Below are 21,627 nucleotides of genomic sequence, written 5' to 3'. Positions count from 1 at the left end.
GCTATGGTTTAGTCAAAGCTATGGTTTTTCCAGTAGTCATGTATGGATGTGAGAGTTGGACCATAAAGAAGGCTGAGCACTGAAGAATTGATGTTTTTGAACTGTGGCATTGGAGAAGACTCTTTAGAAAAGACCCTGAGGCTGGGAAAGATTGAAGGCAGGAGGAGAAGGGGACAACAGAGGACAAGATGGTTGGATGGCATCACCAACTCAAGGGACATGAGTTTGAGCAAGCTCCGGGAGATGGTGAAGGACAGGGAAGCCTGGTGTGCTGCAGTCCATGGGGTCGCAAGGAGTCAGATATGACTGAGCAACTGAACAACAAGAGACGGACCCAGGAAATATACATACAAAAGGATCCTTCAATGAGTGAATTATAAAACTAAGGCCCAAACCATAATATATTTCTTAAGCTATAACAAATGTTGATTAAACAAGACCTTTCAAGAGTTTTTGGAGGCTTGGATAACTCATCATACACAAGTGTAAGTTTACTGAGTCTCAGTCCTTTCCTCCATCTCATCTTCTTTTTCTTGGGATAAACAATGTAAGTAATGCCAGCTTGTCGAGATGCTTCAATAAGAGTGAAAGACAGGTCTCTTGAACCATATCTGCCGTGCATGTAGTCTAAGATAGTATCTATACTTTCTTTCTCAGAGACAGATTCCTTAGTTTCGTTTTTCTCAGTCATCCAACGCTCCAACTCCTTTGCTTTTTGAAGCTTCACCTCTTTTATATTGCTTTGCATGTCATCCTGAAACTCTGATAGAACTACGGTCTCGTCCTTATTCAACTCAACTGCAGATTTTACTCTCTTATTCATAAGAAAACAAAAAATCAAAAAATATAAAATCAATTTAGTTGCTATACATTTAAAATTAATTCAGTTATAATTACTGTTAATTTAATTTGGTCACTATTGAAAAATTTCAAATCATCTATTCTTGATGTATTTCAAGTGAGCTTATAAGTTAACAGTGGGTTAGTTAAAGCAAAGTACAATAATTTGGTCACATGACATTTCATTAGCTATATAAAAATAACACCATAAAGTAGATATGAATTGTGATTTTATATATTCTTAATTTAAAGAGAATGCTCTTTACATATCCAAATAAAGTATGTGCTCTACTTTTAGTTTAATGCAAAAAAATGGTGAGTGAAGTGAAACCTGCTAAGTCATATCCAACTCTTTGCTACCCCATGGACTGTATAGTCTATGGAATTCTCCAGGCCAGAATACTGGAGTGGGTAGCCGTTCCCTTCCCCAGGGGGTCTTTCCAATCCAGGGATTGAACCCAGGTCTCCCACATTGCAGGTGGATTCTTTACCTACTGAGCCACCAGAGAAGCCCAGGAATACTGAAATGGATAGCCTAGCCCTTCTCCAGCAGATCTTCCCGACCCAGGAATCAAACCAGGGTCTCCTGCATTGCAGGCAGAGCAAAAATTATTGACATGCCTCACCTTATTACATCAATTTGTAAGTCTATTTTCAAAAGCACCTCAATAACACAGAATTCCTATACTTAATATTCAACTGTTTTCAATTCAATATTTATAGGTTTACATAACAGAATTTCAACCTAACATTTTATCTAATCATTACAGAATCAATTTTCAATAATAATATTAATATTACAATACATTAATGAATAATTTATAATAATTATGCATTTGTACTTGAAACTCTAACATTAATTACAAATAAAAGAAGAGATTAGCTTCAATCCTTTGATATAGCATTTCTTACCTATTGAGCTATTGTCAATTAAAAATTGCATTTAATTTTGCTAGTAAATAATTCATTATAGAAATATTTTTCTTAACAGTGAATATAGACCCAAATTCCAAACCCAAATAACAATTCCATACAAGCTAGTTGTGTATTTTAAAATGTACTAAAATGTAATAGAGATATTGACTTTCTCTGTGACTTACTATATATACTTACCCATGTCAAGAAACTCTATTTAACTCAATATGGACTTAGAACAGAGAACAGAGAAATACCAACTATAGAACACATGTATGTGTACATATGTGTGTATATATATATATATATATATATATATATATAAATAAGCACATATGTATGTACCAAGAACAAGTGGAACATGCCTGAAAAAAGTAAAACAAAATTATTCTTCAAATAATTTTTCTGGTCCCTTCTCTCTTCTCCTTCTGGGACCTCTATAATGTGAATGCTATTCTGCCTAATGTTGTAACAGAGGTCCTTTAAGGTAGCCTCACTTTTTAAAATTCTTTTCTCACTTTGCTGCCTAACAGCGATCTCTGTTGCTTTTCCTTCTTGCTTGTAGATTCATGCTTCTCCTTCATCCAGTTTGCTGTTTTAACTCTTCACGTATATTTTTCAGTTCAGTTGTAACTTGTGTTCAGTATTTTCTTATATTTTCTGTCTCTTTGCTGTTCCCACTGTGTTCATCCATTCATCTCCCAAATTTGGTGACCATCTTTTGGCCATTACGTTGAACTCTTTAGGAACACATTCCTGTCTCTGCACTTGGCCTGATTCTCGGTGTTCTATACAAATTAGGCAAACCAGCACCTCTCCTAGGCTTGAAAGAGTCTTGAGTAGGAAATGATCCACGGGACCCAGAAGCACAGTCTCCCCTGGCACCTGAGCCAGGTTCTCCAAGGGTGCTCCTGTGGGTGTTGTGTTCACCTGCCAGTTATTGCAAAGCTGCAGCTGCTGCACAGAGAGAGCAAGGCTTGGTGCACTTGCTCATCCAGCCCAATTGTGGCACAGCTGCTGCGGCACAGGTGGGTGGGACTTGGGGCACTTGCCCTGCTTGACACAATTGCGTCACGGGGTTTGCAGAGTTTGGTACACTCACCCAACCCAGTTTCAATATAGCTGCTGCAGAAGGTATGTGCTGGAGCATGCCCATTGGCACTAACAGGTTACAGGGAGAACACCAAAAATGGCACCCACCAGCTCCCTCATCAGTAAACTAGAACGAGATTTAAAAATGGTGCCCACCAGCACATCTGAAGTCCCAACAGATTTCTGCCTCTCCAGCAGCTGCTTTAATTTCAGTAAGTAGGTGTCCCTCACTTATGATCTATGCTTTAAAACGGTTAGCCCACTTTGCAGTCCTGGCACACCAGGGAACCAGGTCATGAGGAAGGGAGGGCTTCATGAACTCCCACCATTTCTTCCACCTTCAGTCTCTACGCCTTCTGCAGAGCTTCCAACAGTGCTACATTGGGACAGAGCATCTGGACGTTCACAACCTGGAGCCACTGTGAGGAGGGCCCACAGAAGAATATACCATTTTCAGTGGAAAACAAGTGGAGGTTACTAACTATGATGACTTTGCTCTTTGGGTCTGGATTTGTTGCATCTTTCTTTACAGTAAGACACCAACTGCTTAAGAAGTAATCCATGAGACAGACATGAAGAGGAGCATATTAAGAGGTGCAATCTCTGAAAAAAGGATTAAACTCTCAAACTCAGCATCCTAGATATGTTTGTAAATAAACTTACAGCATAAAACAAACTGTGAGCTCAATGCAAATGGCAGATCAATATATAAGTGACTTGACTTATATACTAAGTAAAGTCAGGGTTTCCCTTGTGGCTCAGCTGGTAAAGAACCATCTGCAATGCGGGAGACCTGGGTTCGATCCCTGGGTTGGGAAGATCCCCTGGAGAAGGGAAAGGCTACCCATTCCAGTATTCTGGCCTGGAGAACTCCAATGGGGTCGCAAAGAGTTGGACACGACTGAGCAACTTTCACCTACACTTTTCACTTTCAAGTAAAGTCAAAGTATGACTATGAGACACTTCCAAGAGATGTTGAAAACCTTAAATTGGCACTATGCACAACAATCTTACAGAGGCCACCAAATCCTCAGTTAAATCCAAAAGTTCAATCAACTCTGTATGAATCAAGTGATCATGCTATTTTAGGAAAGCAAACAAAAAGCATAGGTGGTGATTATTACTAGAAATGTGAACATTTCCTTTCAGTAACAAAAACTGAAAAATTATCTTACCTTTAGTTGAGTAGACTGTGTGCTGAAATGTTTTTGGATATTTTCAAATGATGCAGCTTTTCTCAGGAAAAAATGCTGTAAAATAGTCAAATGACAAATATACATTGACTCTACATACTATTTGGTAAACTAAAATATCAGATGACAATTGGCTAGTGATAACTGAGTAAATTAGAGTAAATGCAGAAATACTAATTAAAATACAGGTTCTTCCTGATTTTGAAATCACTATGTTCACACATAGGGTCAGAACTTAAAATCCATCAATTTAGTAGCAGTTGAGTAGTTCAGTTGCTCAGTCGTGTCTGACTCTGTGTGACCCCATGGACTGCAGCACGCCAGGCTTCCCTGACCATCACCAACTTCCGGAGTTTACCCAAACTCATGTCCATTGAATCCAACCATCTCATCCTCTGTGATCCTGTTCTCCTCCCACCTTCAATCTTTCCCAGCAACAGGGTCTTTTCAAATGAGTCAGTTCTTCACATCAGGTGGCCAAAGTACTGGAGTTTCAGCTTCAGCATCAGTCCTTCCAATGAATATTCAGGACTGATTTCCTTTCAGATGGACTGGTTGGATCTCCTTTCTGTCTAAGGGACTCTCAAGAGTCTTCTCCAACACCACAGTTTAAAAACATCAATTCTTCGGGACTCAACTTTCTTTATAGTCCAACTCTCACATCCATACATGACTACTGGAAAAGCCATAGCTCTGACTAGATGGATCTTTGTTGGCAAAGTAATCTCTCTACTTTTTAATACGCTGTCTAGATTGGTCATAACTTTTCCTCCAAGGAGCAAGCATCTTTTAATTTCACAGCTGCTGCTGCTAAGGCACTTCAGTTGTGTCTGACTCTGTGCGACCCCATAGATGGCAGCCCACCAGGCTCCGCCATCCCTGGGATTCTCCAGGCAAGAACACTGGAGTGGGTTCCTTCTCCAATTTCATGGCTTCATTCACACAAATATTACTCACCATGAGAACTAGTACACTAAAAGAGGAAGTACTACCACACCAGATAGGGTGGAAAGTACAAAAAACTAACTTGTTTCAGGTATGATGGTGGAAAAAGACATAAAGTAGTAACAATTCACAGCAGCTGTAACAATGACTGTAAGGATAGCATGAATCAGGTGTAAAGAGAGCACAGGAGAGGCGGAGGTCAATTCAGAATGAGAAGGAACCTGGATTGACCAGCTAGAAGAGGTACCATTAGGGCCAGGCTGTGAAAGGTAGTAACATTTTCACTGTGTGACCGAGAATGGGTTGAGAACATGCCAGGCCAATGGTATAGCCTAAACAAGCACAGAGAAGTATCAAAGTGCTGGGATGTTAGTCCCCAAGGACTCTGGTGCAAGCAGAGAAACAGAGTACATGGAGGTTACATGGAAGCAGAGGCACAATGGGAGGTAAGACAGAAAACATAGCTGAGGCCACGTTATGAGACTTAGATAAGCACTCTAACTTTGATAGGTGATGTTATTCAGTTTGTTGAGATTGAGTGATGTAATTACACCTGTGTTCTAAGAATATTGCAAGGGGCAACAGGGAGGTTAGATTAGAAACAGCTTTGAAAAACAGGAATACCTGGCAGGTTAGGTACCAGTAATGCTACTATAATAGTCCATGGATTCCAAACTAGAAAGTGTCGTTTGTTGGTTCAATTAATTTTTATGTGATGGTCACTGTTCTAGGTGCTGTCGATAAAAAATAAGAATGATATGACCTCCATATCATTCAGACTGATGAGAAATAAAAAGCTCAAACATACATAAGGACAAATATTTAATAAGAAATAGTTATCTATATTAAAATAGCAAAAGTGATCTACATTAAATAGAAACATTACCTCAAAAAAATATATCACCTGACTGTATGGGGAATACAGAAAGGGGCACAGAATCATATTAAACCTAGTGTAATTGACTAGAATAGGGATCTGATTTGTCCCAGGTTAATAAGACTCTCTACTCTGTGGCACTCAGCCTCCTAAGATATCATCAAGGGGAGTAGAGGGCTGGAGGCCTTAAGGAAAGAAAAATAAAACCATTTCCTCTTTGTCCCTCATAAAGTTCAGGATATTTATTAAGCCAGTGATATAAATTGCATACCTATCTTCCCTCAATCGCTATCTCTTTTCTCTTCAACTGTGTTTATTATTTAATTATTTTACTTAGATACACTTTAGTGACTATAAAATCATGGGCACAAATCCAGTCACCACTTAGAGAATTCACTGTTACCCTGTTTCATAGCCATAAACAATCCCCTCCCCTCATTTGGTAAAAAGATTCATAAACATGTTCCTTTGATCATTTAAGACCTGGGCAAGCAGTGACGAATGATGGAAAAAACAGACATTTAGGAATTTCAGTAAAACTCACAGCAGATATCCTACTACTGATTAGTAAATAACATATTCTGAGTATCATAAAGACAGCATATTTGAAAAAGAGGAAATACGTCCTCCACAAACGTTCTGGTGAATGCACGTAGGCATTTCCCAGAATGAGGAAGCATCAAGAAATTACTTCTGAAATCACTAAAAATAATATCTAAACTGTAGGAAGACAAAGACACCAACCCATAATTTAGACTAAAAATTATACTTACCCTGGAACTTCTCCTATGCTGATTTAAAGTAATGATACTTTCCTTGCTTTCAGATGTAAATTTCTCAATTAAAATTCTGCTTGTTTGTGCACTCTGTGATAAAAGAAAGATAACAGTTGTAAACTATATAGTAGAATACTTCTAATTCAGAGCCTATGATTACTGTTGCTACATACTAAAATGTTATTACCAAAAGAGCAATACATAGGAAAGTATAATTCTAGAAAAAAAAAAAAAAACATAGATCAAAGTCCAGCTGGAGCCTTAGTATTTGGCTAAAACCCACAATATGGCTTTGGCACTGGACCTTAGCCAAACCGATACTTCTACATTATTTCTGACATTCTTGGACTCAGGACAATCAATGATCCTGTGACCTCATAGAGTGGTGCTGAATCTCTTCAGTCTGTTAACATCAGGATTATGAACAAAACATGCCATTTAGAGTTATTATCAATATGTGACTATTCACTGACAAATACAAGCAAACATTCTAAATATTAACTGGAATGAAAATTTCCTTAAGTGCTTTATAGTTTGAATTGTATCCATCAGTTAGATTATATATATATTTATTGCTGCAATGTAAACTGCTGCAATAGTTATTATTATTATTAAATGTCCTACTTATCTATCTTGTAACCAGTGATTTGGATATACAGAAACAACTTGAAAACCTAAGTTCCATAGGATTCATGGTGAAGTAAATCATGCTGCTGCTTTGTTTGATGAACTTTTTATATTTCAACTAGCATTTTAATAATTTAAAATTTTTATTCAGTAGAAAATGAACTTTTTAAAGTATCATGTAATTATTACTGAGAATGAAACAGATACGGAGAAGGCAATGGTTAATTTTAGTTATCATCAATATTGAATTTTTGTTCATCCTCTCTGTGGTATTTTTGGAATGTAGTTATAGCACAATGCAATGTAAGAGAATTACTGGACATTGCAGAAAGATACCTGGTCACTTTCATCATTATTCTTCAAAGATAAATTATGTGACACACAAGGATTTTGGAATTATTTGGCCATATACTTACACAAAATATTCAAATATGGAGGAATAGCAGCTATTACATTTTAAAAGAATGCTTTTAACAATAACAAAGACAAAAACCTTAACACTTTTTTTTATATCAAAACAGCAGAACTAACAATCAATGGCTGCTTTGTAAAAAGACAATGTGGTTCATATGTTGGAACCTATCAGTATTTGCTCATACCAGCATGCCTTGAGAGGACAATTACAGTAGTGCTTACATATATATGATGTAAAAATTCTGCTCTATTACAGGAATATTGCTAAAATTAGTATGTGTGCAATAAAAGCTGGGATACAGATGGAAATGGAAACAGTTTTGCTACCTTAAAAGTCAATTATGACTTCTACTTCTAGTTATGGCAAGCTAGGTAATTCTAGGAGATCAAATCAGTCGATTCTATAGGAAATCATCCCTGAATATTCATTGGAAGGGCTAATGCTGAAGTTCCAATACTTTGGCTATCTGATGTGAAAAGCGAACTCATTGGAAAAGACTCTGATGCTGGGAAAGATTGAGGGCAGGAGGAGAAGGGTGCAACAGAGGATGGTTGGATAGCATCACTCACTCAATGGACATGAGTTTTAGCAAACTCTGGGAGATAGTGAAGGACAGAGAAGCCTGACGCTACAGTCCATGGAGTCACAAAGAGTTGAACACAACTTAGGGACTGAACAATGAACAACAACAAGCAATTCTTCTGAAAACAACTAGAAAGCATGTATTATGACAAAGATAATCTTCAAAGCATCAGAGCTAATAATATGACGAAGAGATACTCGGCAAAAAATATACGAAAAATCCAAAAATCTGAAAAGGTAAACCCAGTATTCAAAGATGCTTTTGTTCACAAAATGTTTGCCAAAACAGTTGCAGATCTGAGCTGCATATGTGCAACTTTAAGGGCAAGGGTGACAGACAGGCAAGCCCAGAGTCTCCCTGAAGTATGGAAACTGATTTTATATATATATATATAATATACAGGTATCCAAGGCTTTGGGCTCCAAAATCACTGCAGATGGTGATTGCAGCCATGAAATTAAAAGATGCTTACTCTTTGGAAGGAAAGTTATGACCAACCTAGATAGCATATTGAAAAGCAGAGACATTACTTTGCCAACAAAAGTCCGTCTAGTCAAGGCTATGGTTTTTCCAGAGGTCATGTATGGATGTGAGAGTTGGACTGTGAAGAAAGCTGAGTGCCAAAGAATTGATGCTTTTGAACTGTGGTGTTGGAAAAGAGTCCTGAGAGTCCCTTGGACTGCAAGGAGATCCAACCAGTCCATCCTAAAAGAGATCAGTCCTGGGTATTCATTGGAAGGACTGATGCTAAAGCTGAAACTCCAGTACTTTGGCCACCTCATGTGAAGAGCTGACTCACTGGAAAGGACTCTGATGCTGGGAGGGATTGGGGGCAGGAGGAGAAAGGGATGACAGAGGATGAGATGGCTGGATGGCATCACCGACTCAATGGACATGAGTTTGAGTGAACTCCAGGAGTTGGTGATGGACAGGGAGGCCTGGCGTGCTGCAATTCATGGGGTCGCAAAGAGTCAGACATGACTGAGCAACTGAACTGAACTGAAGGCTACAAGGATATTACAGGGTTATACCCTAAGATTAGGAATGAATGGATATAAATCAACATTTGTGTAGACTTGCAGCCTAGGCTCTGTACACAGCTGTTCAAAGAAACTCAAGCCTCAACCTCAATTTTAGGTTGAACGGTACAGATATCAGGTTCTGACAAAAAATTTTCTCTAGAGGAAGAACCGCCATTCTAGGTCTCAAATATTTACTAAAAATAATGTTCTAAATACAATGATAAACATTTAAAGACAAGTATACAAAAATACAAAACACCAGAATGTAAAAGAGAAAACAGATAAATTCTAAAAAGAATATAAAACCAAGTTTAAACATGCAGAGAACAAGTTAAACGGTATTATTAGACACAACTGAAGAATTTATGAACCTGAACTATATGACAGATCAGAAGAAACTGTATAGGATCCAGTATCAAGGGGGGAAAAAAGTAGTTAATACATGTTATTAAAGGCCCAGAAAATAAAGGACAGAATAGACAGAGGCAAAATGTGAAGAAACAGTAACTAAAAAATTTCCATAGCTGATGAAAGATATCAAACCACAGATTCAAAGATCCCAATCATTCCAAAATATAATAAAGAAGAAGAAATCTGCAACTAGACATACCATACTGAAACTGCATGGAAGAAAAAAGAACAGCTTAAAAGTAAAAGGGAGGAGGCAGAGAATTTATTATCAAAGGGTTCTTTGATTTTTTATCAAAGAACCTTCAAAGGGTTCATATTAGACACAGATGTGTATAACGGACTTTTGGACTCAGAGGGAGAGGGGGAGGATGGGATGATTTGGGAGAATGGCATTGTAACATGTATACTATCATGTTTAAGAATCGAATTGCCAGTCTACGTCTGATGCAGGATACAGCATGCTTGGGGCTGGTGCACGGTGATGACCCAGAGAGATGTTATGGGGAGGGTGGTGGGAGGGGGGTTCATGTTTGGGAACGCATGTACACCCGTGGTGGATTCATGTCAATGTATGGCAAAACCAATTAAAAAAAAAAAAAAGAATCAATTCTCAATAGCAATAATGGATACCAGAAAACTTTGAGACATCCTTAGTGTGCTAAAAATAAGTATCTGCAATAATATTATCACAAAGTGAAATATCCCTCAAGCATGAAGTAATATAAAGGCATTTAAAACAAAGAAAAAACAGAATTTTTACCAACTGTAGACCTCCTACTTCCCTTAAAGCAAATTCTAAATGATATATTCTAGCAGAAGGCAAAATGATTCCAGACAGAAAGGTCTGAGATGTTTGAAAAGTAGAAAGGAAAAAAGAGAGAGATAAATTCATGGGTAAAAATCTAAGGAATATTGCATAAAATGATAAAAACAACATCTTCTGAATTTTAAAAGATAAGGACCTAAAAATATATCAAAGTAAGAGCATATTAAATCAAGAAAGGGTAAATGGAATAACAAGTTTTCAAATAATTGCAGTTTCCTGGAAGAGTATAAAGGTATTAATTAATATTAGATATTGATAAGTTAAACATGTATGTTCTAGGGAGACCACCATAGGAATAAGAAACAATATATATAACTTCCAAAACAGGGATGATAAAGTATAATTTATCCAAATAGTTAAAATAAAAATAAAATCAGAATATGTTATACTCAGACCACTGAAATTTTTTTAAAAGGAATAACAATAAAGGACAAATTTAAGAAAAGAAATAAAAAAGAGAATATAAAACAAACAAAAGGCAATATCTAGCTTATGAATTTGCAAGCAAAGAAGGGGACTGCAACATTTTGGCAAATTTGCTATGTAACCAGTACTAAATTTGTCATTGTACAATTAAGTTTCACTTTGATCTCTGGGATACTGCTAACTGTTAAGACTTTGTAAATTCTTCATTTTATAATGGAAGTAATCTGTTTTTTAGAACGATTGCATATATTGCTTAGTTTGTCCAAATTTTTTTTAAAAAAGGCAGCATCTATAAAAAACAAAAATCAAATGGCAGGATAAAACAGAAAACACCAATAACCATAATATCTGTAAATAGGTAAAATTTGTTTTTAAAAAATGAGGCACACAGATCATTGTATCTAAATGAATTTCCCATTCAAAGGAACCAACAGTCTTTAAACAAAGGTCTGATTCCAGTTCTAGTGAATGGAAAGTGTCCTGGGCCCTCTTTCTGTACCAGAAAGTCCTGCTGGATATTTGTCCTTCTGGTCACTGGATTTGAACAATCACCAAGAGCGATTTGTTTTTGAACTAGCTTTGTAATGTGTTTCTCCATTTTCAACAGTTCTAACCAAACTTCTTAAAATTGCTGAAATTTTTACTTCTGTTTGGACAATTCTGCCTACTCTCAGTTCCCTATATTCATACTTTTATACACACAAAGACAGAAAAACATGTGTCCATGCTTTATAAACACACAGTTTAGATAACACTATACTAATATCACAGATTCTCTATTGCGTCAGTTCAGTTAGAAGCAGATGCTACCAATGGAGGATAAAGAGAGAAGGAGCAGTAGGCAGGGGTTGCCTTCAGACCATGATTCAACAACTGTGGAAGGGGAAGAGAGATTTTCATTCTTAAATTGAAATGTAGATTTACAATACTGTGTTAGTTTCAAATGTATAGCACAGTGATTCAGATATTGTTGCTTAGTCACTGTCATGTCTGACCCCATGGACTGTAGCCCACCAGGCTCCTCAGTTCATGGGATTTTCCAGGCAAGGATACTGGAGTGGGTTGCCATTTCTTTCTCCAGGGAATCTTCCCCAGTCAGGGATCGAACATATGTCTCCTGCACTGTCAGGCAGATTCTTTCTTTACCTTTGAGCCACCAGAGAAGCCCATAATCATACATCAAAAACCTTGCTAAAAAAAAATTGAATGGATGGTTTTATACTAGTGTGAGTAGAGCAATTCGATGAGTAGAAAATAAAGCATCTGTACTTGAAAATAAATGAAAAAAGATCCCTGAAAGAAATACTAAATTAACTTCTAGAAAATTTATTCTAGGGGAAAAAGAAAATTCCCCAAATATCATTAGAAATCATAAAGAAAATAATCCAACTTTAGAAATGGAGATTAAAACTAAAGAGAGACTGTATACAAACTCTGCATATAAACTTGTAAATTTCAACTGAATAGATGGCTTTTTGTAAGCATATATGTTACCAATTGACTTGAGGAAAAATATTAAGCATGAGTAACCCAATAAGTAGAAAACAAAAGGTTCTAATTGTCAAAAGTTATCTTCCCAAATAGCTCAAATGTTCCTAGACAGTGGATTCTTCCACACTTTCAAGATTATTCCTATGTTCTTTCAATTCCAGAATATTAAAAAAATGAAATGCTAATCAATTTACTTTATAAAGCAAGAATAACCTTGATAAGAGTCCAACAAAAAACTACACTACATATACATTTCACTTAGTATGTATTTTAAAAAAACAATAAAATATTGCCTAACAGAATTCAATATAATATTTAAAAATAATACATCATAATCAAGTAATGCAAGGAATGTAAAGATGTTTCAACACCAACACTGATGCTGATGACCTCATTTCAAGCAAAGGCATATATGGACAGAATTTCTTCATGTCTGACTTATGCTATTACCCTGGTTGTTCTTTCCCTATGGGTAACTTTTTTGTCTAATTTTTTCTCATATATGTGTTATGAGTAATCTATCTAGGATCCTATGCAAACAAAATAATTCTAAATACCATTAAAACTTTATGCACAATTATGTTCATCACAGAATTATTTTAAGAGGAAAATATAAGTAGGAAGAAGAAAAGGGGGAAAGGAGAAAAAAAGGAAGAGGAGGAGGAAGAAGAAGAACTTTTAACAATGAAAGAAAGTGGACCAAAAAGTGGACAGTAATTGTCTTGAGGGAGAAAAATAATAGACTATTTTGGTTTTCCTCTCTTGATTTTTCTACTTTGAGACTCCATGGACTGTAGCCCACCAGGGTCCTCTGTCCATGGAATTCTCCAGGCAGGAATACTGGAGTGGGTTGCCATTTGCTTCTCCAGGGGATCTTCCCAACCCAGAGGCTGAACCCGGGTATCCTGCATTGCAGGCAGATTCTTTACCATCTGAGCTCGCAGGGAAGCCCTTTAAAATAATCAGTGTGACATAAAATGTGAAACACCTTAAGGGAAGAAGAAAATGGATTAATAATTGTATTAGGTAGTTTTAAACTTTTTTAAACAATAACTAAAAATTCACTTTTAAAAGCAAATGAGCATATCATAAAGATCTTCTAAACAGCCCAAGATGCTTTATACCTGGTCAGTCAATTAATTCTTTCAGAATGAAAAGACTAGCTAAAGTAACATGGATAAGTCCAACTGTTTTCTTAGAAATATACCTATAAGTGTACATGTATAAGTGTACACATAGTTATAAGCTAATAAGTATATATATATATATGTACACACATATAATATATATAATAATTATCTATTATATGCATACTTTCTATAGTGCCATCCAATCATTCAGTTATTGCAGTCTTTACTGACAATTTGCATAATAACTTCCAGTAAAATTTAATATCATAATTAATTATACAGATTAATTAGTAAACAACAATACAGAAAAGTCATTCTGCATTTTACCTCATATTTTGGATAGACGGTTTCCTTCATGACAGATACTGGAACAGAGAATTTGGGTGAAGTTAGATTCCAAAACAACTTTGTAACTCCTGGATAAGCAGACACCTTTGAAAATAACATAAAAGGCTATTAGAAACTAATAAATAGACCCTAGGATAAACACTCAAGCTTCTATCAAAATTAGTTCTAGTTCCTGAGAAAATGAGGTGATTGGTTCCACAGTCTCTGAAAATCTGGGAAAGACAATTGATCATACCTATAAGATTAGCAAAAATAAAAAGTCAGCAGTTTCAAGTGATGCCGAGGATGTGGGAAGAGGCAAACTGGTCATTTCTAGTAAAACAGAAAATGTACGTGCCACACGATCCAACAAGTTCACTTCTAGCTATATGGGCTTCCCTAGTTGCTCAGAGGTTAAAGCGTCTGCCTGCAATGCGGGAGACCTGGGTTTGATCCCTGGGTCGGGAAGTCTAGCTATATAGTCTAAGGAAATTCTTTCACATACGCATGAGGAGATATGTACAAGGATGTTGATACAGCATATGAAATAGCTAAATCATAGCCCAATCTAAATGTCAATTAATAAGTAGATGAATAAAATGTAGTACATTCATTTAACTAAACACTGTAAAGACATTCCAGCACAAACATTATCAACCATAGACGGATCTTAGTAGCATACTGCTTAACAGTAAAATAAGCATGATTTAGAAAGATACCTACAAAGTCACGTCACTTATATAAATGTTCTTAGAACACACAGAACTACAGGATTTATTGTTTAGGGTCACAAGTACACCTAATAAAGTAAAAAATCATGGAGTGGGGAAAAAAAAACAACACACAACTGTAACAGTAACCGTCCTTGGGTAAAAAGGAAGAGAAATGGAATTAAGAAATACAAGAGGACTTAATCTGTTCTTTAAATGTCTTTTTTAAAAATCTGAAACAAGTATGACAAAATGTTAATTACAAATACACATGTAGTCATGTGTTCATTAGTTTGGTTTCTGTATTTAACTTTTTCCAAATAAAAGCTGAAATTTTTAAAAAATTATTTGGGAGGTCAAGAGGAATCCCACAATGAAATGTGGAATATAACAAAACAATCTATTATAAATATATGAAACAATCTCAATAAAAGGGGGAAGAAGAAATTGCTGACCTTAGTAACTTTGGAAATGAGTAAAGTATATAACACTAAAGGCAAAAGAAACTGTACATAGTACTACACTTCAGTTGATAAGATTATTTTCCACAAGAATATGGGTAAATAATTCTGATATTTCTATGCTGGAATTGAATAACTAGGTAAATAGATGGAGTGTGGGGGCAACCAGGTTTGTCACTAACTATTGGGAGTTTAAAGATTAAGAATGATCCATGTGGTTGTGAATTAGAGGTGGAGACATAAGTATGAACTCATGAATAGCTTACATTAGACAAAGATGGTTACATATAGAAATATCACATTATATGCATTCATTAAATTTATTATGTATATTAAAATGTGTATTTATAGGAAGGAGTTAGAATACAGACATGTATTTGTGTGAGCTGAGAACGCCTAGAAGCAACGGAGACTTGGTGGCAATAAGCACATCCAAAGGCCAGATCTTAGTTTCTAATTACCTTCTCCAATTAAGGGAACTGAGACTTCCTGTAGAAATGGCTGATTCTGTGGCCTGGCACAGGAAATAAGCAAGATGAGCCTGGAACATCAGTACTGCCAGTAATTAAATGTTAAAAAAAAGTTCCACAGTGATAGGGTCTGTCAAAGGGACATAGGAGACAACTGAAGGAGCTCTCAATGACCAAAGCTCAGTCTTAGCAAAATAATAATAAATAGTATTAGAGTATAACTCGGGCTTCCCAGGTGGCTCAGCAGTAAAGAATCTGCCTGCAATGGAGAAGACACTGGTTCAGTCCTTGAGTGGAGAAGATCCCCTGCAGAATGTCATGGTAACCCAACTCCACCATTCTTTCCTGGTGAATCCCATGAACAGAGGAGTCTGGTGGGCTACAATCCATAGGGTTGCAAAGGATCAGACATGACCGAAGCGACTGACCACAACTCAAAGTGTAAACATCTATGAGTCTTACTGATATAAGCAAGTGATTGAATAAATAAATGGGAAGAAGAGACATCCTGTCTGGGTGAATTCAAATTAGTTTTTATAGATAATCTGCCCTCAAGGAGATGAAGCATGGCTCTTTGTTTCTTAAGTGTGGGCTATATATAGCAACTTCTTTCCAGACTACAGTGTGGAAAGGGAGCAAAAAAGAAAAACTTCACAGTGAAATCTGGCAGACACTGCCTCAGCCGGACAATTAAGGTCAACATCAACAATGGTAAGTCACATTGGTAATATGTACTCTGGATATGAGATGAATGGCACCTTACCTCAGTGGTCTTCCTTCCCAAATCACATCACACACAATCAAATCCAAAAGAACATCATATGAGACTTTGCTAGTGGTCCAGTGGTTAAGAATCACCTTACAGTGCAGGGGATGCTGGCTGAGGAACTATGATCCTACACGCCACAGAGCAACTAAGTCCGTACGATATCACTAAGCCCAGAGGCAGCCAAATAAAAAGTATTTGGGGAATAGTCTACAAAATACCTGATAGTACTCCCCCAAACTGTCAAGGTCATCAAAACAAGGAAGTCCCAGAAACTATCACCGCTGAGAGAAGCCTAAGGAGACATGGCAACTACATGTAATGTGGTATCCACTTCTATCCTGGAACAGAAAAAGGGCATTACCTTGATGCTGGGAGGGATGGGGGGCAGGAGGAGAAAGGGATGACTGAGGATGAGATGGCTGGATGGCATCACTGACTCAATGGACGCGAGTCTGAGAGAACTCCGGGAGTTGGTGATGGACAGGGAGGCCTGGCGTGCTGCGATTCATGGGATTGCAAAGGGTCGGACACGACTGAGCGACTGAACTGAACTGACTGAACTGACTGAAGGAAATCCAAATGAAGCATGGATCTTAATTAATCATAAAGTATAAATATTGGTTCATTGGTTTGAACAAATGTATCATACAGCTGTCAGATGTACTGGTAGTTTTCTAGGGCTACTGTAGCAAATTACTATTGGATGGCTTAAAACAACAGAAATTAATTATCTGAGTTCTGGAAACAAGAAGCCCAAAATCAAAATGTTGGGAGGGCTATGCTGCCTCTGAATGCTATAGAGAATTCTGCCTTGCCCCTTCCTAGCTTCTAGTGGTTGCCAGCCACCCCTGGCATTCCTTGGCTTGCAGCAGCATTGCTCCAGTTTGCTTCTATCAGCTCATGGCATTCTTCCCTGTGTGTCTATGTGTTCACAGGGTTTTCACCTCTTTTAAGGACAGTCATATTGAATTTAGATATGTAGAGCTTACCCTAAATCCAAGATGATCTCATTCCAGGATTCTTAATTACATCTGCAAAGACTGTATTTCCAAATAAGGTCACATTCACAGATATCGTGGGTTAGGATCTGGATATATCTTTTGGGTGTGGAGAGGGAAATGGCAACCCACTCCAGTATTCTTGCCTGGAGAATTCCATGGACAGAGAAGCCTGGTGGGCTATGGTCTATGGTGTCACAGAGCGTCAGACACAACTGAGCAACTGAGCATGTATCTTTTGGGGACCACTATTTACCCATCATTATTGTATTAATATAATAATAGGGGGAACAGAGTGGGAAATCTCCATACTGTCTTTGTAATTTTTCTGGAAGTCTAAAACTATTCTAAAAAATAGAGTCTACTATCAATAAAATAATAATAATAAATAATAAAATAAAAAAATTTAATAGTTGAAAGTGAAAAAATTAATCAGGCATTCATGACAAGATTTGAAGAATTGTGAGTTTTTTAAATTATAGCTGTTTGAGTCCATGGTATTCCTGGTAATTATGTTTGCCTTAACTTTCACTAACTCGGAGCAATACTTAATTGGACCAAACACTTTCCCCAACAAGATCTGTGGCTTCCCTGGTAGCTCAGGTGGTAAAGAATTTGCCTGCAATACAGGAGACCACAGTTCAATCCCTGGGTCAGGAAAATCCCCTGGGAAAGGGAATGGTTACCCACTCCAGTATTCTTGCCTGGAGAATTCCATGGACAGAGGAGACTGGCAAGCTAGTCCATGGAGTCACAAAGACTCCGTGGTGGAGCCTGTGGAGTCACAAAGAATTGGACACAACTGAGCGACTAAACACACACACACACACCCATGAAATCTTAACAGAATTCCCCGGTGGCTAAGCAGAAGATTCTGCCTGCAATGCAGGAGACCCAGATTCGATCCCTGGGTCAGGAAGATCCCCTGGAGGAGGACGTGGCAACCCACTCTAGTACTCTTGCCTAGAGAACCCCATGGACAGAGAAGCTTGCTAGGCTGCAGTCCATAGGGTTGCACAGAGTCAGACACGTCTGAAGCGACTAAGCAGCAGCAGTGTGAAACCTTCACAGCCACCATCCCCTGGAGCATGGCTGTTTTACAGACTTTTAGAGTAATATCCAAAGACCCAAACACGGTAAATAAAGATTCACAATTATAAGCTGATACTGAGTCTTCACCACTTTTATTTCTCAACTAGATCACATTTCTTCTCTACCAACAGAGTATTTATTTAGAGAAAGGTAGATTTTTTCAGATGCTATGTTCATTTGTCTACCATAGAAATTCAAAATTGTTTCCATCTCACTCATCCTCTGTTTTGGTGGACACACTGCATCCCTTTATGCTGTATAGACCTAGAGCCAGGAATTCCTTGGTAAAAGATGAAAAATTTCTTCCAAAATCAGTTGAAAATTCTTCTTCCAAAGATCACCTAGAAATTAAGATTTCAGATATTCAAATGATATATCACATACAATGTGGTAAACCTTTCCTTGTAGTAGATAGACTTTCAGCAGCTTGAGCATCTAGAATAAAATTATTCCCCTAGAAGAAAGTAATATACAAGCCTCTAAATGGGAAGGAAGAAAAATCTATCACTAAACAACACTATTTTGTTCCCAAGGAAAAGCACCCATGCACTTTCAGGAGAGATTTGTCAAATTAAACTAGCAAAGAAACACTCATAATGGTACACTGGTTTCCCCAACAATCCTCAGAACTTTCTAAGAGAAAATCAGGTAAACAGAAGCAGCTAGATTGGTGGCTGTTAGAACTTGATTGCACAGCAAATTGAATTACTAACTATAATTTAGTAATTATAGAGCAGGGCTTCCCTGGTAGCTCAGACGGTAAATAATCTGCCTACAGTTTAGGAGGCCCAGGTTCAGTCCCTGGGTTGGGAAGATCTCCTGGAGACAGGAATGGCAACCCACTTCAATATGTTAGCCTGGAAAATTCCATGGACAGAGGAGCCCAGCGGGCTACAGTTCATGGGGTCGCAAAGAGTCAGACACGACTTAGTGACTAACATACAAACACACACACAACTATAAAGCAAGCTAGGTTAATTAGTTTAACAGCACCTGCACAGCCCCTAAGGTTACTATATATATTACAACCCAATGTAATAACCACATTCATACTAAAGACCCAATGGTTTCAGATTTCAAATGCAACAAACATTTTTAGCTGTACAAATGATCATTTAATACACATTCTAATTAACTTTAATTTTTTAGCACTGGTCCAACAACCATAATTTTTATTAAATTTTTAAGCTAATTATAAATTCACATGCAGTTTTGAGAAATAATACAGAGACTATCTTTTACCCAGTTTACCTCAAAGGTAATATCTTGCAAAACTGTGGTACAGAATCACAAACAAAATATTGACATTGATATAGTTAAGATATAGAACATTTTCATCACCATAAGTGATCCCATGCTGTCTTTTATAAACACACTCCACTCATTCCCACCCCCTCATCCTGAAACCCTGGAAAACCCGAATCTGTTCAGCATTTCTGTAATTTTGTCATTTCCTCAACATTTTATAAGAATATCATCCAGTGTGTAATGTTTTAGAATTGGTTTTTTCCAGCATAATTCTCTGAAGATTTATCCTTATAGTTTATGTATTTATTCTGCAACATGCTTAATAGTATTATAGTTGCATATTTATTTTGACTTTTTAACTGTCAAATTATTTCAGGGGTCTGAGAAGGGAGTTTTGTAGGCCTTTACTTTCCTTAACGTTATAGAGCTACTCAAATTATCTATTAATATTTCATACTAAGTGAATTGTGGTAGTTTGTGTTTTTTGATGCACTGCTCTATTTTGTCTAAGTTGTCAAAATTATGTGTGTAGAGTTGTTTATACTGTTCATGGGGTTCTTGAGGCAAGAATACTGGAATTGCTTATATAAATTGCTTATATTAACAACTGGAGTTACTTATTGTACTGCCTTGCTAGTCTTTTGATGTATGTAGGGTCTGCAATGATAGCTTTCATTCCTAATATTAGTAATTTGCGTCTTTTCTGTTTCGTGTCAGCTTTGTAGAGATCCATTTTTTGTAAGAACTATTCTGTCTCAGTGATTTTTCTCTATTGTTTTCATGTTTCCAACTTCAGTGGTTTCTGCTCTTCCTTATTCTTTTCCACTGCTTGCTTTTGGGATATTTGCCTCTTCTTTTTCTAGGTTCTTGCAGGGGGAGCTTAAACTATTGATTTGAGACTTCTCTTTTTTAATTGTAAGCATTTTGTGTTATAATTTTCCATATTGGCATCATCTCTGTTCCACAAATTATGATATGTTACATTTTCATTTTAATTCAGTTTAATTGGTTTTCAAAGTACTTTTTAAATCCCTTGAGACGCCCTCTTTAACCCATGAATTAATTATATCTGTATTGTTTAGACTCCAACAGTTTGGAGATTTTTCTGTTATCTATGTTATTGATATCTAGTTTGATTTCATTATGGATTTATCTTGGTATATCTTCTGCAGGAACTCAAAAAGAATAAGTATTCTGCTCTGATTTGGTGTAGTGGTCTGTACATTTCAATTAGATCCTGTTAGTTGATAGAGTCATTGATTTTTCTGTATCCCTGCTGATTTTCTAGTGTTCCACCAACTATTTAGAGAGGAGCATTGCAGTCTCCAATTGTAACTGTGAAATTGCCTATTTCTCCTTTCAGTTCACCAGCTTTTGCTTCACATGTTTTATAATTCTGCTGTTTTGTGCACACGCTTTTTAAGACTACTATGTCTTCCTGGCGGGTTGACATTTTTGTCATAATGTAATCCCCTTCTCTGTCTCTAGCAACTGTCTTTGCTGAGAGGTCTACTTTATCTGATATTAACTTAGTCACTCCTACTTCTCTTTGATTAATGTTGGTATGACTTATCTGTTTTATCCTTTTACTTGCAGCCTCTCTAAATCATTATATATGAAGTCAGTTACTTGCAGATAGTAAACAGTTGGATCATTTCTTTTTTTTTGGGGGGGGGGGTGTCATTTCTTTTAATCCACTCTGCATTCCCTGTCACTTAATTGGTGTATTTAGACCAATAATGTATTTAAGTTAGGGATTTCATCTGTCATTTCATTTTTTGTTTTCTGCTTATTCTCTCTGGTTTCTCTGTTTTCTTTCCCCTGCTTTCCTTTTACATGGACATATTTTAGAATTCCACTTTTATTTATCTGTGGTGTTTATGAATATGCCTCTTAAAGATTTTTAGACTTGCTCTAGGTGTTACGTTATATAAACATAACTTATCAAAGACTTATCATAGACTTATCAAAGTCTACTGATGT

The 21,627-nt window shown here is 36.9% G+C and overlaps 1 protein-coding gene across 1 annotated transcript in view; it reads right to left on the bottom strand.

Moving 5' to 3' along the window:
- TTC6 (tetratricopeptide repeat domain 6) overlaps positions 1 to 21,627 on the bottom strand; it is a 200,784-nt gene that overhangs the window by 93,792 nt on the left and 85,365 nt on the right. Inside the window, exons 7-10 of the mRNA XM_052660010.1 lie at positions 13,897 to 14,001; positions 6,636 to 6,728; positions 4,023 to 4,097; positions 441 to 814 (exon numbers count right to left, since the gene is read on the bottom strand). Of these exons, the coding sequence (XP_052515970.1) occupies positions 441 to 814; positions 4,023 to 4,097; positions 6,636 to 6,728; positions 13,897 to 14,001 (647 nt within the window). The remainder of the gene's footprint in view (positions 1 to 440; positions 815 to 4,022; positions 4,098 to 6,635; positions 6,729 to 13,896; positions 14,002 to 21,627) is intronic.

Source organism: Budorcas taxicolor, chromosome 21 (genome assembly GCF_023091745.1).
Source record: "Budorcas taxicolor isolate Tak-1 chromosome 21, Takin1.1, whole genome shotgun sequence".
NCBI classification, from domain to species: Eukaryota; Metazoa; Chordata; class Mammalia; order Artiodactyla; family Bovidae; genus Budorcas; species Budorcas taxicolor.
The sequence above is the reverse complement of the archived record's forward strand: the minus strand, read 5'-3'. Positions and strand labels throughout refer to the sequence as shown.